General features: G+C 37.3%; 2 protein-coding genes across 3 annotated transcripts; one reads left to right on the top strand and one right to left on the bottom strand.

Annotated features, from left to right (window-relative positions):
* Positions 1-213: 213 nt before the first annotated feature.
* LOC132155105 (cell division cycle protein 20 homolog) lies at positions 214-6,363 on the top strand. The gene is made up of 11 exons (XM_059563901.1): positions 214-373; positions 685-896; positions 975-1,120; positions 1,344-1,440; positions 4,348-4,473; positions 4,552-4,748; positions 4,985-5,079; positions 5,152-5,377; positions 5,494-5,619; positions 5,703-5,820; positions 5,954-6,363. Exons 2-11 carry the CDS (start codon positions 707-709, stop codon positions 6,112-6,114), a joined length of 1,482 nt encoding a protein of 493 aa, XP_059419884.1. The 5' UTR covers positions 214-373; positions 685-706; the 3' UTR covers positions 6,115-6,363.
* Positions 6,364-7,165: 802 nt separating this feature from the next.
* On the bottom strand, positions 7,166-23,851 carry LOC132155106 (elongation of very long chain fatty acids protein 1-like). Of its 2 annotated transcripts, none has more exons than XM_059563902.1 (8): positions 23,536-23,851; positions 16,061-16,152; positions 15,649-15,839; positions 12,071-12,151; positions 10,234-10,290; positions 9,098-9,203; positions 8,744-8,883; positions 7,166-7,878 (listed from the first exon to the last, which is right to left on the bottom strand). In XM_059563902.1, the coding sequence occupies exons 2-8, from the start codon at positions 16,119-16,121 to the stop codon at positions 7,567-7,569; spliced, it is 948 nt and encodes a 315-aa protein (XP_059419885.1). In that variant the 5' UTR covers positions 16,122-16,152; positions 23,536-23,851; the 3' UTR covers positions 7,166-7,566. The 2 variants fall into 2 exon arrangements, with proteins under 2 accessions (XP_059419885.1, XP_059419886.1); XM_059563903.1 differs by lacking the exon at positions 23,536-23,851 and adding an exon at positions 17,762-18,024.
* Between the last annotated feature and the right edge of the window lie 410 nt (positions 23,852-24,261).

Raw genomic sequence — 24,261 nt, forward strand, 5'->3', positions numbered from 1 at the left:
GTTTTTTACCCGAAATATGTGAAAGATATTAAAAACTCGAGACAACGTGCACAGAAACGAGCCTAACAAAGGACTTCTAATATGTAATACTTTCAGGAGGTGTTCTGTGATGCGATTCACCAATCAGCGCACAGCATTCTGCCCTGCTGCCTCGGTAACAGCGAAAACTTCTGTTTTTTGAATGCACCAATCACGGAACGCGTTTCAGACATTTAAACTGGCGTTTATCCGTTAACTGTCTTCAGCTTCTCAGATGAGAGTTGACTCTGCTTGTGGACAGACGAAATATTCACGAAACCTGTTTGAGTAAGAGCGGTTCATCTTTGGTGACAATTTTATTTTGCTTGGAAGAAAGGAATTTGTTGAATTTGTGGTAAGATGAAATCTAAAATATGTTTTTTTCTCTGAGTCAACTTGGTTATGAACACAACTGCAGTAACGTTAACTTAATCAACATTGTATTGGTCGCGTTTAATAACCGTTCACATATAACGTATAGTTATACGTTTTTATGTTAAAGCTTATGGAAAGCACATATATATATATATATATATATATATATATATATAATATATCAATTGGTATTATGTACTTTTTAAACTTTAAACGACACTTCATCGTGCTTCGCGTGTTCTACATCTAGACTCCGTAACTTTGCTGTTATTTGTCCCTTTTTTCCTGCAGAGTGATCGCGTCTGCAGTAATAATGTCCCATTTTGGGTTTGAGAATGACATCCACAACGTCCTCCGTCTGGACATGCCCATCACGAATGCCCCGATGGCGAGGTGGCAGAGAAAAGCCAGCACATCCAGCTCCACCAACACGAGCTCGCTCTCACCGAACAAGAGTGTCAACAGATCAGTGAGCCTTTCCAAAACCCCCAGTAAAACACCAGGTAAGTGTCCCATGGGTCCTGCTCACAGTAGAACTGCGGTGTCTTCAGTGTTCCATATCGTCTGATATCTCCCAACAGGAAAGAACGGCAAAACCCAGAACACCCCGTCTAAGGCAGGAGGAGATCGATTCATCCCGACAAGGAATAACAAACAGTTGGATGTAGCAAGTTTTCTCATTTCCAAAGAGAACGAGCCAGTGGAAGAAGCCACATCCTCTACAGCAGTAAGTTAACGTTACACGATAAAAAAAAATGTAGTAGTAATGTTTTAATACATTTGTTTATAATAAATTATAAAAGTAACTTACATTTTTATAAATATAATTAAGAGTTTTAAGACGATGATACAATTATGAATCTTTTTAATTATTATTGTTATATTATTATGATCAATCCATGTACCAGCTTCTAGATGTTTTCTGACTTTATAAATCATTGTCCTGGCAGCCAAATCAGAAAGCTTGGTCTATGACACTAAATGGATATGACATTGAGGAGGCAAAGATCCTGCATTTAGGAGGAAAACCACTGAATGCTCCTGAGGGTATGTTGTTGTGTGTTTTTTTTTTTTTTTTTTTTTTTTTTTTTTTTTTTTTTTTTTTTTTTTTTAAATTTACAGTTTTTCTGAAGTTGCGAAAATATTTCTTGAAACCGTCACCCATTTTCCATAACCTGTAACTCCAATCCAAATACTCAAATTCACAAAACCCCTGACTCTTCCATCAAAATCAATCACTGCAAAACCATTTCTTGAAATCAAACCATGCTCTCAGATCACATGCATGAATCAATAAAATAAACACGACCAAGCATTCATTAGACCCCACAGAGAAAAATGGAGAACACCGCATCCAGAACATTACGGAAAATTTAGTTGGTTGTTCCAACTGGTCTTCGAGCCTGACCGGCTAAGGAAGTAGTCAAAACCCCTCTAAAACCAGACTTTTGACCAGCAAACTAAGCAAAGTTTTATGGTGTCCTTTAACCAACCACCAATGACTATACACTGACTTAATTTAACCAACTATGATGATACAAAACTCTTGGTTTTGATTAGTGTGTTGTCATCTGTATTCCCATTACATTTTCTAAGTGAAGCCTGGTTCACACGGGACGATTTTAAAATTGTCGGCTGATTTTCCAAACCTGAGAGACCCCACACACTGCGATTTAAAAAATCACTGGTCTAACAGTTTTGGTCGTACAGTGTGGGGTGTGCAGCCACAAGGCAAAATCAACACATCACACAAGAACCGATTTGACTCCTGAGCATTCCCAGGTCAGACGGGAAATCTCGCAAAATCCCTCGATCAAACGTGACTTCAGGGTAAACGATCATGGCGGACAAAGAGGATGCAGTGGCCATAGTTTGTGCTTTGTTTGTAACCGAAAAAAAACATAAGAAAAATAAGAAAAGGCGATGGTCAAAGAAGTGGAGACAAAGTCATCCATCTCCGGCGTCCACCGGACTTTCTGGTGCGCCATGCCGCCGGCTGTTTTGATTTTGTTTCCCGGTACTTCCTCGCTGCCTTGTCACCTCATTTTCTGATTGGCTACACGCCACAGTGATCGTTTGTCCTTGGGGGACACCACACACGAGAAGAAATCGGGCCAAATAAATCCAACATGTTGGATATCCCCGATTTGAGATCGGAGCGGTTCCGACGTCCTTCCGAGCAGAGGAGAGCAGTCTTAACACACCACACACGGCAGGAATATCTGATCAGATTATTTTACGGTAATCGGAGCATCCTTAAGATTGTTGGAAGGTGTCAATCGGGGCTAAAATCGGCCTAATTATCCTGCCGTGTGAACCAGGCTTGACTATTTGTTTGCAAATGGGGGGGAAAAGCCACTCAGATCCCACAGTCAATTTGCTCAAAGATCGTTAATATACTCTGAAACGAACACTGCAATGCCACTTTCAACACTAAAACCGATTTAAAAACTTTAGAATCTCTTAATATAAATTCCAATATATGTAAATTTTTCCTCATTGTATTGTCAGAGGGAGGAAAAGCGCATTTATTCCTCAAACACAACAGATCCATTATTGAAACCCCGTGAAAGTTTGATCATGGCACATTTGGTAATACAAACCTCTTCTTAAAGGTCTTCACATCTGGCAACCACGAGCATGAACGCTAGTGAAGACTTGTTAGCAATGCATGCAAGATGATGCAAATGCCAAATAAAGGGTTAGTTCGCAGAAAAATGAAAATTATGTCATTTAATGACTCACCCTCATGTCGTTCCAAACCTGTAAGACCTCCTTTAATCTTCGGAACACCGTTTAAGATATTTTAGATTCAGTCCGAGAGCTTTCTGTCCCTCCATTGAAAATGTATGTACGGTATACTGTCCATGTCCGGAAAGGTAAGAAAAACATCTTCAAAGTAGTCCATGTGACATCAAAGGGTCAATTAGAATTTAATGAAGCATCGAAAATACATTTCTGTCCTAAAATAACAAACTACGACTTTATTCAGCATTGTCTTCTCTTCCGGGTCTGTTGTGAGCACGTTCACAACACTGCAGTTTAGTGATATCCGGTTCGTGAACAAATGATTCGATTTAACCGGTTCTTCTTGAACCAGTTCACCAAATCACTTTTCGGTGAACTAACCCTTTAAAAACAAAGTTTCTGGATAAACCGTCAAGCTGGGTCAAAACCTGTCATCCGGTGACTACTGGACTTTTGATGCTTGTCAGGGGCAGGATGCGCAGCACTTAGACTTGGAGCAGGAGACCTACTCCTGCTGCTACTCTCAATGGAGCGAGTGTTGAAAATAATCGGGGTCAATGAGAGATTCATTCTGTCTCGGCATCATGTCTTTGTGCTTGAGCCTGGCCTGAGGACATTGTACACATCATAAGAAATGTTTTTTTTTGATGGACAAAGAGGGAAAAAAACCCTTTAGTCTGATCCTCTTCCTCCTCCACTTCTTACATGTACTCTTCCTTCTCATTGTTTCCATCTATTGTTCGTATCCTCATTAGTCACTTGTGCACCGTACTGTGAACTGGCTTATATTTTGTACAGTTGGTATGATCACATTACATACAAATGTGAACAAATTTTGAATAGTCATGGGTATGTAAACGATGACAACGGTCCTTTTTAGTTTTAGAATTTTTGCCTCTTAGCACTTGCATCACTATGTGATAAGTGAATGAGAATTGTGTTTGGAGTTTAAAAAAAAAAAAAAGTCATGAGATTGACAGAGAGCCAAACTGCCTGAATGTGTTTAAGGTTTAGAAGAAACGGGGCTTTATTCAACAAATTTAAACAAGTAAGAATTTGGTTTAGAGATTGGGGTTTAATTAAGCGATTCAGAAAAACTGTAATAACTTGTTGCTTTTGGATTCTTGATTGAATAAGTTTAATTTTGCCTGGTAAAATCCTTCAGCAAACCAGTCTATTGAGTTAACCAAACAATATCTTCCACAGGTTATCAGAATAATTTAAAGGTCCTCTACAGTCAGGTTGCCACACCGGACTCTATCAGAAAGAGCCGGTACATTTCTTCGGTTCCAGAGCGGATTCTAGATGCCCCTGATATCAAAAATGATTTCTGTGAGCTCATTTTTCATAAAAACCACATGGTCTGATTTTAATTATTTCTATATGAGACTAATGTCAATTTGCGTTCAGATCTGAACCTGATGGACTGGGGAAGGCAGAACATGTTGGCAGTTGGCCTTGCCGACCATGTGTATTTGTGGGATGCTGGTGCAGGGGACATTGTTTTATTAAAGAAAATGGAGGAGGATAATGAGTTCATCTGCTCTGTCTCTTGGAGCAAAGATGGCAATTTCTTGGCCATTGGGACCAGTGATTGTAAAGTTGAGGTAAGTGGTTACATTTTCTCAACTTTTCTCATAAAACCAATTTTATTTACTTTTTTTTTTTTTTTCCTTGGACAGCCTATATTCTAAAGCATCCCAAAATGTAATGCTGTAATAAAACAGCTGCTTGTTTCAGATCTCCACTCTTCAAACTCACAAATAGCCATTTCTATCCAATGTTTTATTTTATAGCTAATTGAATTGCCCTCTAGCTGAATTTCATGCCATTTTTCTTGCAGCTCTGGGATGTTCAGTACCAAAAGCGTCTCCGCAGCATGGATGGCCATTCGGCAAGGGTTGGTTGCTTGAGTTGGAATGATCACGTTTTGTCTAGGTAAGACCACCACTTTGTGCTCTGCAGATTATATGCATTTGAGTGTTTTAACACTCTTTTTGTTCTCCTTAGTGGTTCCAGGTCTGGTTTGATTCATCAGCATGATGTTCGGGTAGCAGACCACCACATCTTCACCTTTGGTGGACACACTCAGGAAGTGTGTGGCCTTACATGGTCCCCAGATGGAAAATATTTAGCTAGTGGTGGTAATGACAACATGGTGTACATTTGGCCAATGACATCTGGCTCGGAGTATCAAGCTGTCCATGCTCTTAGTGAACACCAGGGAGCAGTCAAGGTGATTTTGAATTTGGCAAGATGTCTTCAGTTCCACCATTGGTCTTGCATTTGTGTTTTTAGTTCACCTTTTTGTCTTTTTTTTTTTTTTTTTTTTTTTTTTTTTGCACCCTTAAGGCTTTGGCGTGGTGCCCTTGGCAGCCTAGTATTCTTGCGTCAGGAGGGGGCACCAGTGACCGTCACATTCGCATCTGGAATGCCAACAGCGGCTCTTGTATCAGTTCCCTAGATACATGTTCACAGGTGGGCTTACTCACTGTTGGCTTGTGTGTCATGAGTACATGTGACATCAGCAATTTGACAACTAAATGATCAATTCCTTTCAGGTATCATCTCTTGTTTTTGCACCGAACTACAAAGAGTTGGTGTCTGGTCACGGTTTTGCTCATGACAAGGTTATCATTTGGAAATACCCTACACTCACAAAAGTTGCAGAGCTTGAAGGTAAGTTTAAGATTGTTGTACTTCATAAAGTGGTGTGTGTGTGTGTGTGTGGCCACCCTTCCTTCAGTTGAATATTACAACCACAATAAATAGAGAAATAAAATGACTCCCCTTTCCCAATCATCTGTCTCAGGACATGAAGACCGAGTCCTCAACTTGGCACTCAGTCCAGATGGTTCGACTGTGGCTTCTGTTGCCGCCGATGAAACCATTCGACTTTGGAAGAGTTTTGAAAAGGATGCCGTCAAGAAACCCAAGCCTACCAGCAGCATCATTCAACAACGCATCCGATAATTATGAAATGGTCATTTTTAATGCATCCAGCAAATGGGGAGTTGGAAGACTTGAAGATCGAAAGCAGTTTTCCCAAATGTTCTTTAAACTAACATTGGTTTTATTGTTTGGCTTTCAAATGGCTGGGTAATTCCACTGACAAACACTGTTAAGGGCTGTTATATGCTGTCAGTCACACCTGCCACAAACTCTACACTGTTTTATTAGGCATTCCCTTATTCTTGTTTTCAGAGGCACAATAGGTTTTTTTTTTTTTTTTTTAAATGCAAAAGATCAAGTATAGGATTCCCAGACCACCTCCACTGATGGCTAAACCCTTTAACCATTTTTTTTTCTCTATTCAACTTATTGCATATTTAACCCTAAAAGTGTTCATTAAATAATGTACAGAAATGTAAATTTTCAAATAAAGTTTTGTAATGAAGTATTTGTTCTGTAGCTGCTCTAATGCGGTTTTCAATTCGTTTCTTCTTGTTATTTTTAATGTATGGTTTTAAAGCTTTTTAAGTGGAATTGTGTATTTTCATGGTGGTAGAATGGTTGAATAAAAACCACAGAAAGCCCTATAGGTGTCTTTTTTTTTTTTTTTTAAAGATATGAATTTAGACCGATCAGTGCTTTGTCTGAACATGGAAATTCAGTTATTTCTGTGGTTTCAGGTATATTCTAAATTGACAACAGGAAGGTCTTTATGAATTAGAAAGTGTTAGTGTAAATAACTGATGAGAGCAAAAAAATAGCTAGGGATCAATGCATTATAATAAACTTTAAACATCCAAGCATTACATACATTGGTATATTAAAAAATTTTTTTTAAATGGACCATGTTCATTACATATTAGACTGCACATGTCTTAGAGTCTAAATGCTCTAAATTTAGGATTTCCTCCAGGTTAAGGAAGTATGCAAACTTAAGTTATTTTAAGACTTTCTGGATATTAGCATGTTTAAAAGTATATAGAGGAGTGCTGATAATATAAACAATTTTTTGTTTCAATTTTGGAAAATAATCCACTTAACTGAGAGAGCATAAAGTCAAAACACAATACAATTTATTATAAAAAGCATTTATTAAGTTAAAAACTAAAAAAAAAAACCTCAAATTTCAAATAAACTGACAAGATATTTATTTACAGTCAAGTGTGAGTTAGATCTGTGAAAACTACAGTGTGCAAACAACTGGGAGACTCATATGCCAGGAAAATGCCAAGGTCAAGCGGATTGAACCACAGAAATGCTGTCAGGTTTCAGAGCCACGTCAACAAAGCAAACTTCAGTGGACGAATTCTCTTCATGCATAGTGCTCCCCAGCCTCCAACATCCATAAATACAAAGAAAGGGGACCCACCGCCAGATCCAATGTGCCATTTCATCTCCCATGCAATCATAAAAAATGTAAATTTGTCAAAAATAATTTAACAACAATGTCTCTGATGTTTCTGTTTGGCCTCTTTAGACCTCCTTCACTTTCCCATTGTGAGCAAATCCATTAGTGTAATGCACAGTGCCATTTTCCAAGTGTTTGCCATTGGCCACTACCACTGGCTCAATCACAGTGGTAATGCCATTCTGTTTGGGTTTGTCCTCAGTGGAAACAGGTAGTCGCTTTCCCTTTATGTAGGCCTGGATCCAGAAGTTGGAGAAGAGGATGAAGAAAAAGGTTCCGTAGAACAAGATGAGATGAATGAAGATAGGAACTTGGTATTCACACTTTTCCATCAAGTAATACTGAGATATATGGACAGTCACAAGCACAAACTGAATCTGTGGAAAATAAAACAGAAAAGAAATGTTATTATTATTTTTAAATTGTCATTGTCAGAGAAAAAAGGAATAGACTAAATAAGACAAATGACAATTGCGTTGAATTGGAAGACAAAGTATAAATTATAATTTCACAATCTCAATTTATATGTGCCATTTTGATTAAGCACTGATGTGGTTTACATTTTAACAATAGTCCACCCAAAAAAGAAAATTTGCTGAAAATTTAGTCACTCTCAGGCCATCCAAGATGTAGGAGAGTTGGTTTCTTCATCGGAACGGATTTAGAGAAATTGAGCATTTGCGTGTTTGTAAGAAACAAATCCATAATTAAGGCATTTTAATTTAACTGATTCTTGCTATAATCCATAATAACGATTCCTCAAGTGAAAAAGTCCCAACAACCAACTGACAAATTTGTTTAGAATTATTTTGGACCATTTTTGCTTTAATTTTTGCACTAATTCTCTCCTGAATCAGACAAAATTACTAATCCACTGGAGAAAGCAATATTATGGATAGAGGACTTGTATTTTAGGCTGAAGCAAGAGTATGAAGTTAAAAAAAATCTTGGATGAATTTATTACAAACATGTAGCTTCTCACAAAATGTTAAGTGATGGACAGGAGTGTTGTGGATTATTGTGATGTTTTTATCTGCTGTTAGAAGTCACATTCTGATGGCACCCATTCACTTAAGAGGTTTCATTGGTGAGCAAGTGAGGTAATGCTCAGCCTCTCCAATCTGTTCCGATGAAGAAACATCTCTTCTACATCTTGAATGGCCTGAGTGAGCTTTCAGCAAATTTTCATTTTTGTGGGAAGAAGTCCTTTAAATCAAACAATTTAAAGGAGTTAACACTAACCAGTTGGATAGCAGTCATGTACTTTTTCCACCACAGATATTTCTGGAAACGTGGCCCTGCAGCAGCCAGACCGTAGTATGTGTACATGATGACATGGACACACGCGTTCACCATAGCATGAAAAGAACCCATGCCACCCGCTGTCAATTTTAACATGAAAATAAGATGATAAATTGAGCAATTAAAACATTGGCAAACACATACACCTAAAAAAATTTTTATAGGAACATATGAATGTCACCTAATTTCACAGTCTCCTAAAATCTCGGGCTTTTTTTATGATACAATCTGGGTATTGAAGCAAAACCATTTAATAACTACTGAAACCAGTGACTGCAGCATTGATGGACTCACCAGGAGTAAGAGTGATGCCCCACCACCAGGTCCAGGGCAAGATGGAATGATGAATAATATGCAGGAATGTCACCTGACTGTGCTTCTTTCTCAACACAAAAAACACCTAGATCACAGACACAGTTCTTTAACTAGAAACAAGAAACAAATCATCATGTAGTTATACTTTGTATATTGTGCCTATGCGCTTTAAAGGGGTCATATGATGCTTTTTTAAAAGATCATTATTTTGTGTATCAGAATATGTTGACATGCTTTAATAATCAAAAAACACATTATTTTCAAATACTGTACATTATTGTAGGTCCGTTATGCCCCGCCTCTCTCAAAGGCGCCATTTCAACAAAGTCCCTCCTCTTCTGACAAGCGCAGTCTGCTCTGACTGGCCAGCTCAACCATTGCATTGTGATTTGACTGAACACCGCAAGCACTCGTCGGAAATGTAACGCCCCTTTCCATAATCGTGAGCTTCATCTTTCAAAATAAATGTAAAGACCATTAATAATGTCTTTAATTTTACCATCAGTTCAAGCCCCAAAGGGGAACAGAGTCACGTGACAGACACAGTGATGAAGCTCGTATGTGTTTGCAGTACACAAGCCACAGACGGTTAAGAATTACCCCCTCTCCTAGGTTCAGGAAACAGTCGTCCATAAAACGCGTTGCTGTTCTGATCTTAAAGATTTCTGAATGCATCTCCTTTCGGAAGGCCAAATAAAGTGTTTTTGCTTTCGCCTAGATACACACAGCATCTCCCTGACATGGCTGCTTCAACACTAACTGCGGTTACTGAAACCATGCCTTCTTTCTTTGTGTGGACATTTGGGCAGCATTACACAAATATTTCCACATAGAGAAGTAGACATGGGGGCGTGTTTGAATGAGCCATTTTAGGGGTGTGTGGATGAATCTTAACTTTGATAAAGAATATCTCTTTGGATTTGAGACTTTAGTCTTTGCAACTTTAAAGATATTCTTTAAGCACCAAGAGCTTGTAACACTCCAAAGAGAAAGGAAAATTTGAAAATCGGATCATATGACCCCTTTAAAAATGCACATTATCCTATTTCTATTTTAGCACTGCACCACACAAATTTAAAGCACGATAATCATGCAAGATGACAAATTATTCTTACCGTATCTAGAAGTTCAATATATTTGGAAAAATAAAACAACCAGGCTGCCCGAACCATCTGAAGATACAAAGAGAAACACAATTAGTCACAATATACACTAGTGTTCAAAAGGGTCAGTAAGATTTTTTTTTTATATTTTTGAAATATGTCTCTTATGCTCTCCAAGACAGAATTTATTTGATCAAAAATACCATAAAGCCAAGACTTATTTAAAATGAATTTAAAAACAGCTAGAAATAGAAAATTATTTTACATAAAAAACTGAATATGTAAAATACAGTGCAATCAGTTCGGACATTACACAGTGCTCATTCAATAAATGCACAGCTAAACAGATGAGTTTTGAGTCTAGATTTAAATGTGACTAATTGATTCCAACTGTGTGCAGTGAAAATGTCTGCAATGTATTTCAGTCCTAGGTCATTGAGTGACTTATATACACGAGTAAAAGTACTTTAAAATCAATCCTAAATGTAACTGGAAGCCAGTGTTAGGACCTGAGGACTGGTGTGATATGCTCAGATTTTCTGGTTCTAGTCAGAATTCTGGCAGCAGCGTTCTGGATGAGCTGCAGCTGTCTAATGGTCTTTTTGGGAAGGCCGGTGAGGAGCCCATTACAATAGTCCACCCTGCTGGTGATAAAGGCATGAACAAGTCTTGGCTGGAAACAAAACATCTAATTCTTGCAATGTTTTTTAGATGATGGTATGCTGATTTAGTTACTGCTTTGACATGTCTACTGAAACTAAGGTCTGTCTCCAGAATCACACCAAGATTCCTGACTTGATTTTTAGTTGTTTGACCTCTAGAGTCAAGGTATGCATTCACTTTGAAAACTTCATCTTTGTTTCCTAATCCAATAACTTCATTTTTTTCCCTTGTTTAACTGAAGAAAGTTCTGGCACATCTAACTATTAATTTCATCAATGCATCGGCAGAGGGAGTCAATAGAATCTGGGTATCATCAGCATAGCTGTTGATCTGAATGATATCCAGTAATGCTATGAAATATCCATACCATTTATAATAGTAGTTTTTATTTATTTAAAATTAAATTTTCAGCAGCTATTACTCCAGTCTTCAGTGTCACATGATCCTTCAGAAATCATTCTAGAGCCAAGTTCACACTGCAGGATTTTCAACAACCTCGGTGACAGGTAGGGCAGTGATCAGGGGGAAAATCGGCAGGTGATCAGTGCTCTGCGATCTTTGTGTGTGAACTACTCAACAACGCACCAAAAAGGCTCACTGACAAACATCTTGCATGCTAAATATCTGGACATCGGCTGACTCGACATCACGTGTTGTCAGGTGTCGTGACGAGCTACAGCAAATGAGAGAGCAAGGCATGGGTTAAGGTCACTGGAAGAAAAACAGCAGCAGCACATGGCTTTAAGAAAAGTTTGGATAAGAAATGGAGCGAAAGTTATCACGCAAACAGCTTGCAGCACTAATTTCTTCCCAGCATACATTTTCAAATAAACAACCTCTCATTACTTGTTATTTTGTGGCATTCCTGTTCAACGTCTCACGTGTGTTTTCGTGACAAAATGTATTTTGGGGACCGTGTAGTCAGCTCATGTAGTGTGTGATCCCTTGTTGCAGATCATTTATGTTCATAATGTCATGTAGTGTGAACACCACAAAGAGTTAAAGCACACAGCAAAGCGATCTGCCGAAGTTTAAAGTCATGTAGTGGGAACTTTGCATAAAATGCTGATTTGGTGCTCAGTAAATATTTCGTATTATTAGCAATGTTGAAATCACTTTTGCTACTTTTCTGAGCATTTTGCTACTAATATTTTCTGAGATTCACATGAAGATAAAATAAACTTACTCTGAGAGCTTGAGGACTGCTGGAGGGGTCACAGAGGTCACATCTCCAAGTGTATGTTGTTGCCCAGCCAGACATCAGGAACTGCATCAGGCAGATGAAAAAATAACACTAAAGTACATCAATATGGCAACAAGGTGCCATTATTTATTCAGATATGTCTCTCAAACCTTCGACTTTCTTCTGTGGAACACAAAAGACATTTCAGATGCTTCTGATTAGTCAATGTTCACACTGATCATCTTACCCATAGGCTGTCCAGCTTGACATACAGATGCTGGTCATATAATTAGAATATCATCAAAAAGTTGATATATTTTACTAATTCCATTCAAAAAGTGAAACTTGTATATTATATTCATTCATTACACACAGATTGATATATTTCAAATGTTTATTTCTTTTAATTTTTATGATTATAACTGACAACTAAGTTAAATTCAATATCTAAGAAAATTTGAATATTACTTAAGACCAATACAAAGAAAGGATTTTTAGAAATCTTGGCCAACTAAAAAGTATGAACATGAAAAGTAATGTATTGTGATGGATGTAATGTAAGCATGTACAGCACTCAATACTTAGTTGGGGCTCCTTTTGCCTGAATTACTGCGTGGCATGGAGTCAATCAGTCTGTGGCACTGCTCAGGTGTTATGAGATCCCAGGTTGCTCTGATAGTCGCCTTCAGCTCTTCTGCATTGTTGGGTCTGGCATATCGCATCTTCACAATACCCCATAGATTTTCTATGGGGATAAGGTCAGGCGAGTTTGCTGGCCAATTAATAACAGGGATACCATGGTCCTTAAACCAGGTACTGGTAGCTTTGGTACTGTGTGCAGGTGCCAAGTCCTGTTGGAAAATTAACCCTGACCCTGATATCCAGAGGAAATGCAAGATTTACTTCCATCAGAGAACATAACTTTGGACCACTCAGCAGCAGTCCAGTCCTTTTTGAAGCGAGACGCTTCTGACGCTGTCTGTTGTTCAAGAGTGGCTTGACAGAAGGAATGCGACAGCTGAAACCCATGTCTTGCATACGTCTGTGCATAGTGGTTCTTGAAGCACTGATTCCAGCTGCAGTACACTCTTTGTGAATCTCCCCCACATTTTTGAATGAGTTTTGCTTCACAATCCTCTCCAGGGTGCGGTTATCCCTATTGCTTGTACACTTTTTTTCTACCACATCTTTTCCTTCCGTTCGCCTCTCTATTAATGTGCTTAGACACAGAGCTCTGTGAACAGCCAGTCTCTTTTGCAATGACCTTTTGTGTCTTGCCCTCCTAATGCAAGGTGTCAATGGTCGTCTTTTGGACAACTGTCAAGTCAGCAGTCTTCCCCATGATTGTGTAGCCTACAGAACTACAACGCGAATTCCGGAAAAGTTGGGACGTTTTTTACATTTTAATAAAATGAAAACTAAAGGAATTTCAAATCACATGAGCCAATATTTTATTCACAATAGAACATAGATAACGTAGCAAATGTTTAAACTGAGAAATTTTACACTTTTATCCACTTAATTAGCTCATTTAAAATTTAATGCCTGCTACAGGTCTCAAAAAAGTTGGCACGGGGGCAACAAATGGCTAAAAAAGCAAGCAGTTTTTAAAAGATTCAGCTGGGAGAACATCTAGTGGTTAATTAAGTTAATTGATATCAGGTCTGTAACATGATTAGCTATAAAAGCTTTGTCTTAGAGAAGCAGAGTCTCTCAGAAGTAAAGATGGGCAGAGGCTCTCCAATCTGTGAAAGACTGCGTAAAAAAATTGTGGAAAACTTTAAAAACAATGTTCCTCAACGTCAAATTGCAAAGGCTTTGCAAATCTCATCATCTACAGTGCATAACATCATCAAAAGATTCAGAGAAACTGGAGAAATCTCTGTGCGTAAGGGACAAGGCCGGAGACCTTTATTGGATGCCCGTGGTCTTCGGGCTCTCAGACGACACTGCATCACTCATCGGCATGATTGTGTCAATGACATTACTAAATGGGCCCAGGAATACTTTCAGAAACCACTGTCGGTAAACACAATCCGCCGTGCCATCAGCAGATGCCAACTAAAGCTCTATCATGCAAAAAGGAAGCCATATGTGAACATGGTCCAGAAGCACCGTCATGTCCTGTGGGCCAAGGCTCATTTAAAATGGACTATTTCAAAGTGGAATAGTGTTTTATGGTCAGATGAGTCCAAATTTGACATTCTTGTTGGAAATCACGGACGCCGTGTCCTCCGGGCTAAAGAGGAGGGAGACCTTCCAGCATGTTATCAGCGTTCAGTTCAAAAGCCAGCATCTCTGATGGTATGGGGGTGCATAAGTGCATATGGTATGGGCAGCTTGCATGTTTTGGAAGGCTCTGTGAATGCTGAAAGGTATATAAAGGTTTTAGAGCAACATATGCTTCCCTCCAAACAACGTCTATTTCAGGGAAGGCCTTGTTTATTTCAGCAGGACAATGCAAAACCACATACTGCAGCTATAACAACAGCATGGCTTCGTCGTAGAAGAGTCCGGGTGCTAACCTGGCCTGCCTGCAGTCCAGATCTTTCACCTATAGAGAACATTTGGCGCATCATTAAACGAAAATACGTCAAAGACGACCACGAACTCTTCAGCAGCTGGAAATCTATATAAGGCAAGAATGGGACCAAATTCCAACAGCAAAACTCCAGCAACTCATAGCCTCAATGCCCAGACGTCTTCAAACTGTTTTGAAAAGAAAAGGAGATGCTACACCATGGTAAACATGCCCCGTCCCAACTATTTTGAGACCTGTAGCAGAAATCAAAATTGAAATGAGCTCATTTTGTGCATAAAATTGTAAACTTTCTCAGTTTAAACATTTGCTATGTTATCTATGTTCTATTGTGAATAAAATATTGGCTCATGTGATTTGAAAGTCTTTTAGTTTTCATTTTATTCAAATTTAAAAAACGTCCCAACTTTTCCGGAATTCGGGTTGTAGACTGAGAGACCATTTAAAGGCTTTGCAGGTGTTTTGAGTTAATTAGCTGATTAGAGTGTGGCACCAGGTGTCTTCAATATTGAACCTTTTCACAATATTCTAATTTTCTGAGATACCGAATTTGGGATTTTACTTAGTTGTCAGTTATAATCATCAAAATTAAAAGAAATATACATTCGAAATATATCAGTCTGTGTGTAATGAATGGATATAATATACAAGTAACGAGTTTCACTTTTTGAATGGAATTATTAAAATAAATCAACTTTTTGATGATATTCTAATTATATGACCAGCACCTGTAAAGCACCATAAAAGTATTATTATTAAAAAAAAAAGGCATTTACGACTCAAGCCATGATCATTCACATTCATTATATGGAAGAGAGCAGTGTGAAGATTCTGCAAAATATCTCTTTCTGTGATCTACAGAAGAATTACTATAAGGGTTATGTAATGAACGAGGGTGAGTAAATTTTCACTTTTGAATCAACTGTATCTTTAATCCTCTAGTGATTTTCCTCAAAAACATCAGTTATGGTAAAGTTATAAGGTGCAATACCTTAAATTACTCTCCCAAACACACATTCAAATAAATGAAAGAGTATCCTACCTCATAAACAATGTAGGCATTGAAGGCCACCATTGAGAAATTATAGACAATCATAGATGTGTTGAGGCGGAAAGGATTCCGATTGGCCATGCATCGTGGTCCTACGTATAAAACGAAGATCACGTATCCCAGCAAGATGACTGTCATCTGAATAGGACTCTGCATCAGCGGATAATCCCGTACTCTGGCATCTGTGCAAATTACACAGCAACTCATTAACCACATGAAGTAAGCCTGTATTACAATAGTTTGCATTACCAATCACCAAACTGTAGGGCTTAATACAATAAATTAGTGAAGTTATGACAAATCTTAAAGCTTTAATAGTTTTTTATGTGCATAATCATTTAAATGCGCCATAGATATTGGTGGTTTTTGTTCATCTAAAAAGCATGATGCAATAAACTCTTACCAGTTCTTTGCAGAAGGTAGTCATTGAACCTCAAGATGTTTGAAAGCACCTCTTGGAACATCTTGTCTTTGTTTCTTCAGACAACCAATAAACTGGAGGACATGAATAAATGTGTTAAAACCAGTCGAGCAGATAACACTCCACCTAGAAAAGTGGCTAGTCGTCAGAGTAAAATAAAGTCATTATCAGGAGGACAGTCAGAGTCAACAATGACAGCCCAGCAAAAGCAAACAGGAAACAGCTGGCCAAGCGAACCTGAGTGGTACATGATGTTACCAAAGCTGAATTACTGATATTACACTCTACGAAATAAAGAGGTATAAAAGCTGTCACTGAGCCGGAGTTGGAACCCTTTCGATCTAAATAAGATACAAAATTCTATCTTTTGAAAGGATGCTGACCCAGTGACACTTTTTCATACCATTTTTTTCTGAGTGTGCTACAGTTTGTGTGTGGATGGCACGTGATGATCATTTTTCATTTTTAATCATAAATTATAATCTAACTCTTGATATGGATGCATAAGAGAGCATGGTCCTGTAACTGTTCCAAACTCATTTTAAATGGTCATGCAGTGATATTTGCCTGTGCAAAAATGTTGGAAAACTATATGAAACCAGACAGTGTGCTGGTTGGTAAAAACCAAAACATTCACCACAACCACCTTTCTTTCTCTGTATGTCAATGTTGAGAGAAGACTGAATGAACAGACTGCTTCTATATACGCTAAAAAAACAAGGTTGCATAAAGTGGTTGATTTCAGTGATAAGTTCTCAAAAGAACCATTGTGTGAAGAACATTGCAAACATCTAAATTACCTTTTTCTCTATAAAGAAACTTCTTTGCAATGGAACGGTTCAATGAATGTTAAAGACATATCATGGAACTGCATGTGCCTTTAGTTTTATGAGTGTATACTGCTCAAAACACACATGGGATCCAACGGGGCAAACAGAACAGGACTATAAAGTCTTAATTTCATTCTTGACAGCTGTTCGGCAGGAAAACTATGGACTATGCACACTAAACAGACCCTTCACTGCTTATTTGCCTATATACACATCTAATACATCACCGCCACCTGTGTCATCAGAAGATAACAGATCCACCATAAAGACACAAGAAAAGGGAGACACACAATAGTAATCTTCCAAAATATGAGACAACTGTTACTGTTCTCTGAGAGGTCATGCTCATAGAATTATTTAAATTTGCTTAGAAGTGTTCTTAAAATCTTCAATATGGTACGAGCTCTGAATATATATGAAATGGTGTCTGAAAAAAGACAAATCAAACAAAACACTCTAAACTGATACACGTGGTAAAGATGAAGATCAATGTCATCTCTACAACCTGGTCTCCAATGAATGACTAATAGTGCAACAGTGCAAAGCCAGTCAAACTGGTGAGGTGGAGAAACAGAATCAGATTAACTCACTAGACGGGTACTGCTAATGACAACATCATAAAAATAAATCAGTCAATCCTAAACAGAAAAAAAAAATCATAATCAGAAGGAACACAAAAAATGAAATCCTAAGCTAAACAGACCTAGTGTCTCATCACATTTGCCAATCGGTCACTTACATAAGGAGAAAACAGACAAACTACTCCAAACAAATAATTCATAAGGACACAGAGAGGGAATCCCATTCATTACACAGCAGCTTATTAAAATACAAAAGTATATTTTGAGCTTACCCGTTGTCTTTCTGTTGATATGGTCACCCAAAAGCCAAAAATAAATAAATATAACAAAAAAAAAACTAAAATAATAGTGCCCCACGGGGGCAAATAAATGGTTGGGAAACCCAGGGAAACAGAGGAAATGGTCTCTAAACTTTGGTTCTTCACAGTGTCACAGTTCCTTTCTTTCAGCAGCTCACAATCACAGCAGTTTTCTCCAGTAAACTGAGTGATAGAATAAGGAGGAATGTATTCCAGTGGGAGTTTTGCCAAGGCAGTGACAGGCCACGCTCACTGCCCAATATAAACCTGAGCAGCAGCTCATTATAAAGAGACAACACCCGCCTGGTTTCAGGATTGCAACCTGCATTCATCGAACAGGAAACGCCCTCTAAACTCAATAACTGGCTCTTGAGAGAGAGGCTGGTCGGTGATTGGCTCGGATGCTGGTTAGGTTTTTATTATGCATTGAAAGTAGGCGAGAATGGAGCTCTGACTGTTCAACAATGAAAAGTCTTTTGTTTCCCTTAGGTTACAAATATGGGCCTATCCAGTGAGAGTAAGACCAATACACAAAGATTGAAAATAATGTAAAAATAGGGGATATAATAATAATAATATTAAAACAAATAAATATAAATAAATAAATATTAGTATAATATATATATATATATATATATATATATATATATATATATATATATATATATATATATATATATATATATATATATATATATATATATATATATATATATATATATATATAAACAATTAACAATTATCCTAGGTTCATCATTAGTTGGATATAAAGCAAATAAATAAAATAAATCATTGTGTAGCGTAGATGTTAAGCAGATTAGGGCTGTTTCAGTATTATTTATAGTTAGGGTTGAAAAGGGTTTGAAAATTTCCAGAAAATTCTGGAAACTTTCCAAAAATCCCTGGAATATTCCAGAAAATCCTGGAAAGTTTACAAAATTTCTGGAACATTTCCTAAATTTACTGGATATTTTCCACATTTTGGCAACCTTAATTATAGTATTTATTCATATTTTGAGTTAGCTTTTATTTTTATATATTTAGGTTTTCACCTAAATTTTAGTTAAAATTTTAGTAATTTTATGCTTTTGTATTATTATTAGTTTTATATTTCTGAAACTTTCGGTTGCTGAGTCAAACATTATTTTTTTTTCATTGGGTTTTTATTGAATAATTTTATTTATTTCTATTCTAAAAAAAACATTTCTATTATTAAACAATAACACTAAAGGGGATTTTTTTTTTGCCACATATTACGTGTGAATAACAAACTTACATTAAAGTCACTCTTTTCTAAGAAAAATATCTCTAGAATATATTAAATCGATACACTATCATGTGTCAAGGTAGAACGCTTATGGATAATCTGGGCCTCCATTCCACCTTAGATATGCTGTATAACAATGAAATGTTTTATATCACAACTGCAACAATGACAGCCATATCAAACATGTCTGTATGTTTAAGTCAGTGAGCCCTCCGACCTTGATTTACCATGTGGAACATGTTCTACACAGGGACGATAGCAGTCAGTTTCACTGGATTCCTGTAGCACTGGTCTGACCTGTTCCTCAGACGTTGTGGACAGGGCGTGGGGATCCGTTAAACTGACGCACTCTTATAGCAGTCTGGGAGGAGGTGAAATATGACAAAAATCCTGAAATGAGTGGGGAATCTCTGTGCTCGAGCCATTTTGTCAGAACTGACACACTGAGTGCCTTGATGCAACCCACTAAAAAGTTAAATTTAATCAATCACATTTCACGTCTACAAAAGTTCACAGCTTAACCTGGTTAATCTCATAATTTATCATTTATGACTAAAATACCTGTTCTACAGCAAAAGCTCTCTATTGGTTAGCAGGTAATTTCCAATATGACGAATTCCACCAAGATGTCCTGATATGGCAATGAAGAGTTTTGGGAACTTCCTTTGGTTGGGGAATTTTCAGATCAAGAGATGAGAAAAGACCGTACAGATAAAGATCAAGTGACATACTTTAACACCTCTCTGGGGATGTACGGAGACCTTTTCCAAACTATTTATAATAATAATAATAATAATAATAATAATAATAAAACTTATTAGTTATTATTATTATAAAATGTAATTTATTCTTGTGATGGCAAACATTATTTTCGGTATCATTACTCCAGTTACAGTTACATACTCCTCTTAAGTGTCACGTGATCTGGTGATTGAACTTTTTTTTTTTTCAGGATATTCTGAAGAACAGCATTTATTTGGAATAAAAAAAAAACTTTTGTAACATTATAAATGTGTTAACTCACACTTTTGATCAATTTAATGCATCCTTGCTGAAAAAAAACTATTAATTACTTAAAATACATGTATAAGTTACAGGCCTGCCCAGGTGTGATTTTTTTTGTTGATTAGTCACACTCCCTCGTGTTACATTCCTTACTGTTATCATCACTCTATTCTTCACACCTCACACCTGAGGATCATATGTAAACCTTCACTGCACTTTAACTTAACACCTGACTGACCGAGATAAATGTGACTATGACGTTTTGCCATCATGTGGTGACCTCTGAGCTTAACTACCCTTTCCCATACCTTACTTCAATTCCCAGTTCTATTTATGTTTCAGCTACAATAACCCAACCTCTTTGGACCACATCACATCAGAAGACCAGTCACAGCAGATATGGCTATACCTTTGACTCAGGTAGACACCAAATGTTTACATAATTTTGTAGTAGATGTGTTGATAAATTAATACCGCCCAATAGAAGGTCCATTTTTAATTTGGAGCTTTTGGCCAAGCATGTGTGTTAGAAGAACAGTCCTCAACACGCCTAATACAAAGGACAACAACACATCAAACTAAGGGGCTGTTTACATGACAATGGTTTTTAGCCAGAAAACGGGAAACCTTATGCACTTTGCCTGTTCGTTTACACGACAATGGTGTTTTGGGGACTGAAAACACACATTTTTGAAAACGCCACCATTTTCATTTCCATGTAAACACCCAAAACATGAATCTTTGAAAACGGTGACTTCATGCACATGCATAGTACGCATGTAGACATGTGCGGTACGTGACGATTTTAAAAGCAAGTGCGGACAAACATAAACAACAATGGTGGCATATATGGTAATATTGTTGCTGTTCAAGAGTTTCCTAACAATTCTTCAGCAAAGTGTGGATTTACTTCACCAATATTACAAGCAACAGTGGAGACGCATCATATACAACATAAAAATTACTAACAAGGTGGTAGCGCCAACTACTGGCCCGGCATACGAAATACAGCGTTTCTGGCTATTTTTGCAGATATTTGTTAACGCGATTTGTTTTGAAAACATTGTGTACACGTGAAACTTAAAAACGCAAGGGAAAAACTTTTCCATGTTTAACTACACCGCTGCCGTGTAAACGTAGCCGAAGGCAATTTTCAAATTGTAGGTCAAGCTGAACAGCTAGTGACCTGGGAGAGTATGAGAGCACAATTGGTCATGCATGATTCAATTTAAACAATCAGCTGTTTCCCATTTCTCTCATTACTCCATTCAATAAACCTTTGCTTCTCGTCCCTGCTCTTGTGACCAAAAAATGAATTAAAGTAATTTCGAATTTTGCTTAAATGGATGCATTATTGGAACTCAAAATGATGACTAGACCTGAATGGATACTACCCATAACTGTTCTGAATTGCTAGTAGGGCTTTCAGAAACAGTGCTGATCTGCGGAGGGTCTGCATTCATTCATATGCTAATACAGACACATCAGCAGATTCTGAAAAGAAATGATGCTGGATTCCATTTAGTGTCAGTCTGGTAAAAAGAAAGAAGAAAAAGACAGAAGAGTCCTTTAAATTGTTTTAGCGGACATTCTGTTGAAAGGGAACAGCCACAATCTAAAAGTAGTGAAACTGGTCTGTCTCTTTCGATTGGTGGTTTTAGGTTATTCATGGTCACACACCAGCGTTAAATCATTTGATTATTTTGAAGTAATTTCATACATAGACTTTTGCAGTTCATTCAAATTTAAGGAGCTCAGTAAACATCTCTCAAATACTAATAATAAAAAACAGGGCATCTTACAAACAGGTTAGATGCACCTTTAAATTTGTTAAAAACTGATAAATAAGATATTTTATAATTTTTTTTTATCTTATTATTTTTATTTGTTTATTATTTATTTTATACTCCAAATATACCATTTAAAAGTTGAGATGTTTCCTTTCTGCTTGTTTTTTAAAGTAGTCTCATGTTCATCAAGGCTGCATCTATTTGATAAAAAAAACTGAAATGAATTATTACAATTTAAAATAACCGTTTTATATTTTAAATAGATTGTAAAACGTAATTCTTCTCCGATACATGATCCTTCAGAAACCATTCAAATATGCCTAATAAATTAGTGTTGTCTAAAGAACCCTTATGAAATTCATAGATCCAACTGCACAGCCTCAATATTCCTACACTTCAATTTATCTAAAAACTTATAATTTTTTTGGCACTGATGTTGTTGGATAAGAATGACACAACACAGACTGAAGTGTCAGCGTTCAATTAATGAAAGCACAACCAAAACAAAAAATATCACCAATTGAAATTTCAGTAATACAACACCATGAATGAATAGTGAATTTAGTCAGGAGAGCAAAAAGGATGTCTGACAACTACAGCCGCAGAGAGCAGACAGATCTCGAGCCGCACCGAACTCATTTATACAACGTCATTCTGTGGATCCCAAAAAGATTATGTCACCTACTCCATCACGGAGGCTATTTAGGGAGGCCCGATATGCGATTAGTACACAGGGAACATCTTTCTGCTTCTAAGAACAACTAATTAAAGCATTATTATGATTTCTCATCATTATCAAACTAAAGGGTAGTTCTGTCACTAGAACCAACAGGTTTATTTTCCAGTCCAGATGTTGTCAATTCAAATAACTTAATATTAGAGAAGGCTAAAAGTTTGGACAGTGGTAGCTAAGTGAAATATTTTCACTTAGCTACCACAGTCCAAACTTTTAGCAATGTGCTGTTTAAAAGTTCAAGCCATTGTAAACAGACATGTGCTGACAAACACCTATAATGAAAGCTGGTAGACTATATTTAAGTGGTCAAGCCTGTTTGTGGAACATGGGTCGCTGCTTAGACCAGCTAGAAACCAGCCGCCATGTTCCAGAACACGGACACCAACCTACGCTGGATTTTCCAGAAGGGACAACATTTAATCATACCAGTGAATTTCAACAGAAAATTTCTTCATACATTTTTCTCCACTGCAAAAGACTGTACTAACATTTTGTGCGTCTCCTAGAGACTGAACACTTAATGATTTAAAAACGCAGGTCTTCAATTTTACACCTGTCAGCTCTTTAGTGACTTAAAAACCAATTCAAATCCATTAGCAATGCCACAATATCCAAAGTTATACAATAAACTACAAAATACTACATAATTAATAGCTTTTTGTTGTTGTTGTTACAAGAATACTATTCTGAACTTAGAGAGGGATAACAGGAACATGGAAAAAATTAAACTAAAGTTTTTAATTGACAGACAAAGAAAAAAAAATAGGTCTAAAGTGCAACGTGGGTTACAGATATGTAGGCTACATTAACCACAGTTAGCCATCTTCCACGGCAAAACCCATTCAACCCATTAAATAATGTACTGCTTTGCTGATACAGTGCTGTAAAGCCACAAATATTATCGTATAGTATAAATCACGAATACGTTTAGAAAAGAATAAATTCCCACCTGATCAATCGTGCGTCATGACGCAGGAAACGCTCGGGACATCCGGAAGGTCTGCCTTTTTTGTGTATCTATTATGTTTTGAGACGTTTCTTTTAATTTCTTATGTCACTTAGTTTGCATCACGACATCTATATAGAGAAATTTTAACTGAGAGCCACACAACATGATTTCTACGATTTTAAGTAGCGTTATTGAAAGCAACGTATTGAAAGCAACGTACGTCTCATATGACCAGGGCCACACCGGCGCTAGCTATGCAGAGCGGGCGTCAGGCGATTGACTGGGGCCTCCATAACCCTAGCATCCCCATATAGACTAATCCACCAGTCAAGACGGGCAGCAAATTCTAGCCTCATTTGTTCATTGGATATAGTTGAATTGTCACTCATCTGCAATTACACCAATTAATGTTGCAGTTTCAAAGCGGGTCCCGCCTTGTGAATGTCTGCCTAACTAGCGCATCCATCCGGATCCGGTGCTGCGAACTAAGCACGTGTGTAAGTGTCGTCATCTATTTTAGATTGAATACAATGTATTCTAAATATAAACGTATAAACGTCATTTCTGGAAAGATCATTCACCGCTGTATTACGAAAGCGCGTCGGGAGCTGACTATCAAAATTGCTACAAAATTAAGTTTGCATTCAAAGTTAAAAAAGCAAACACAAAAGAAAATGTATTTAATGTTTCAAATAAAAGATCTCAGATGTGTGTATCTTCTAAATT

Source organism: Carassius carassius, chromosome 12 (assembly GCF_963082965.1).
Source record: "Carassius carassius chromosome 12, fCarCar2.1, whole genome shotgun sequence".
Classification (NCBI taxonomy): domain Eukaryota; kingdom Metazoa; phylum Chordata; class Actinopteri; order Cypriniformes; family Cyprinidae; genus Carassius; species Carassius carassius.

What these genes read in the sequence shown, in the direction of transcription:
- LOC132155105 (XM_059563901.1), top strand. Translation starts at nt 707, where the DNA reads ATGTCCCATTTTGGGTTTGAGAATGACATCCACAACGTCCTCCGTCTG. An exon ending in TGATATCAAAAATGATTTCT is followed by an intron (nt 4,474 to 4,551) that starts GTGAGCTCATTT and finishes ATTTGCGTTCAG; the next exon opens with ATCTGAACCTGATGGACTGG. An exon ending in AAAAGTTGCAGAGCTTGAAG is followed by an intron (nt 5,821 to 5,953) that starts GTAAGTTTAAGA and finishes CATCTGTCTCAG; the next exon opens with GACATGAAGACCGAGTCCTC.
- LOC132155106 (XM_059563902.1), bottom strand. Translation starts at nt 16,121, where the DNA reads ATGTTCCAAGAGGTGCTTTCAAACATCTTGAGGTTCAATGACTACCTT. An exon ending in CTACCTTCTGCAAAGAACTG is followed by an intron (nt 15,840 to 16,060) that starts GTAAGAGTTTAT and finishes TAATTTGCACAG; the next exon opens with ATGCCAGAGTACGGGATTAT. An exon ending in ATGCCTACATTGTTTATGAG is followed by an intron (nt 12,152 to 15,648) that starts GTAGGATACTCT and finishes TGCCTGATGCAG; the next exon opens with TTCCTGATGTCTGGCTGGGC.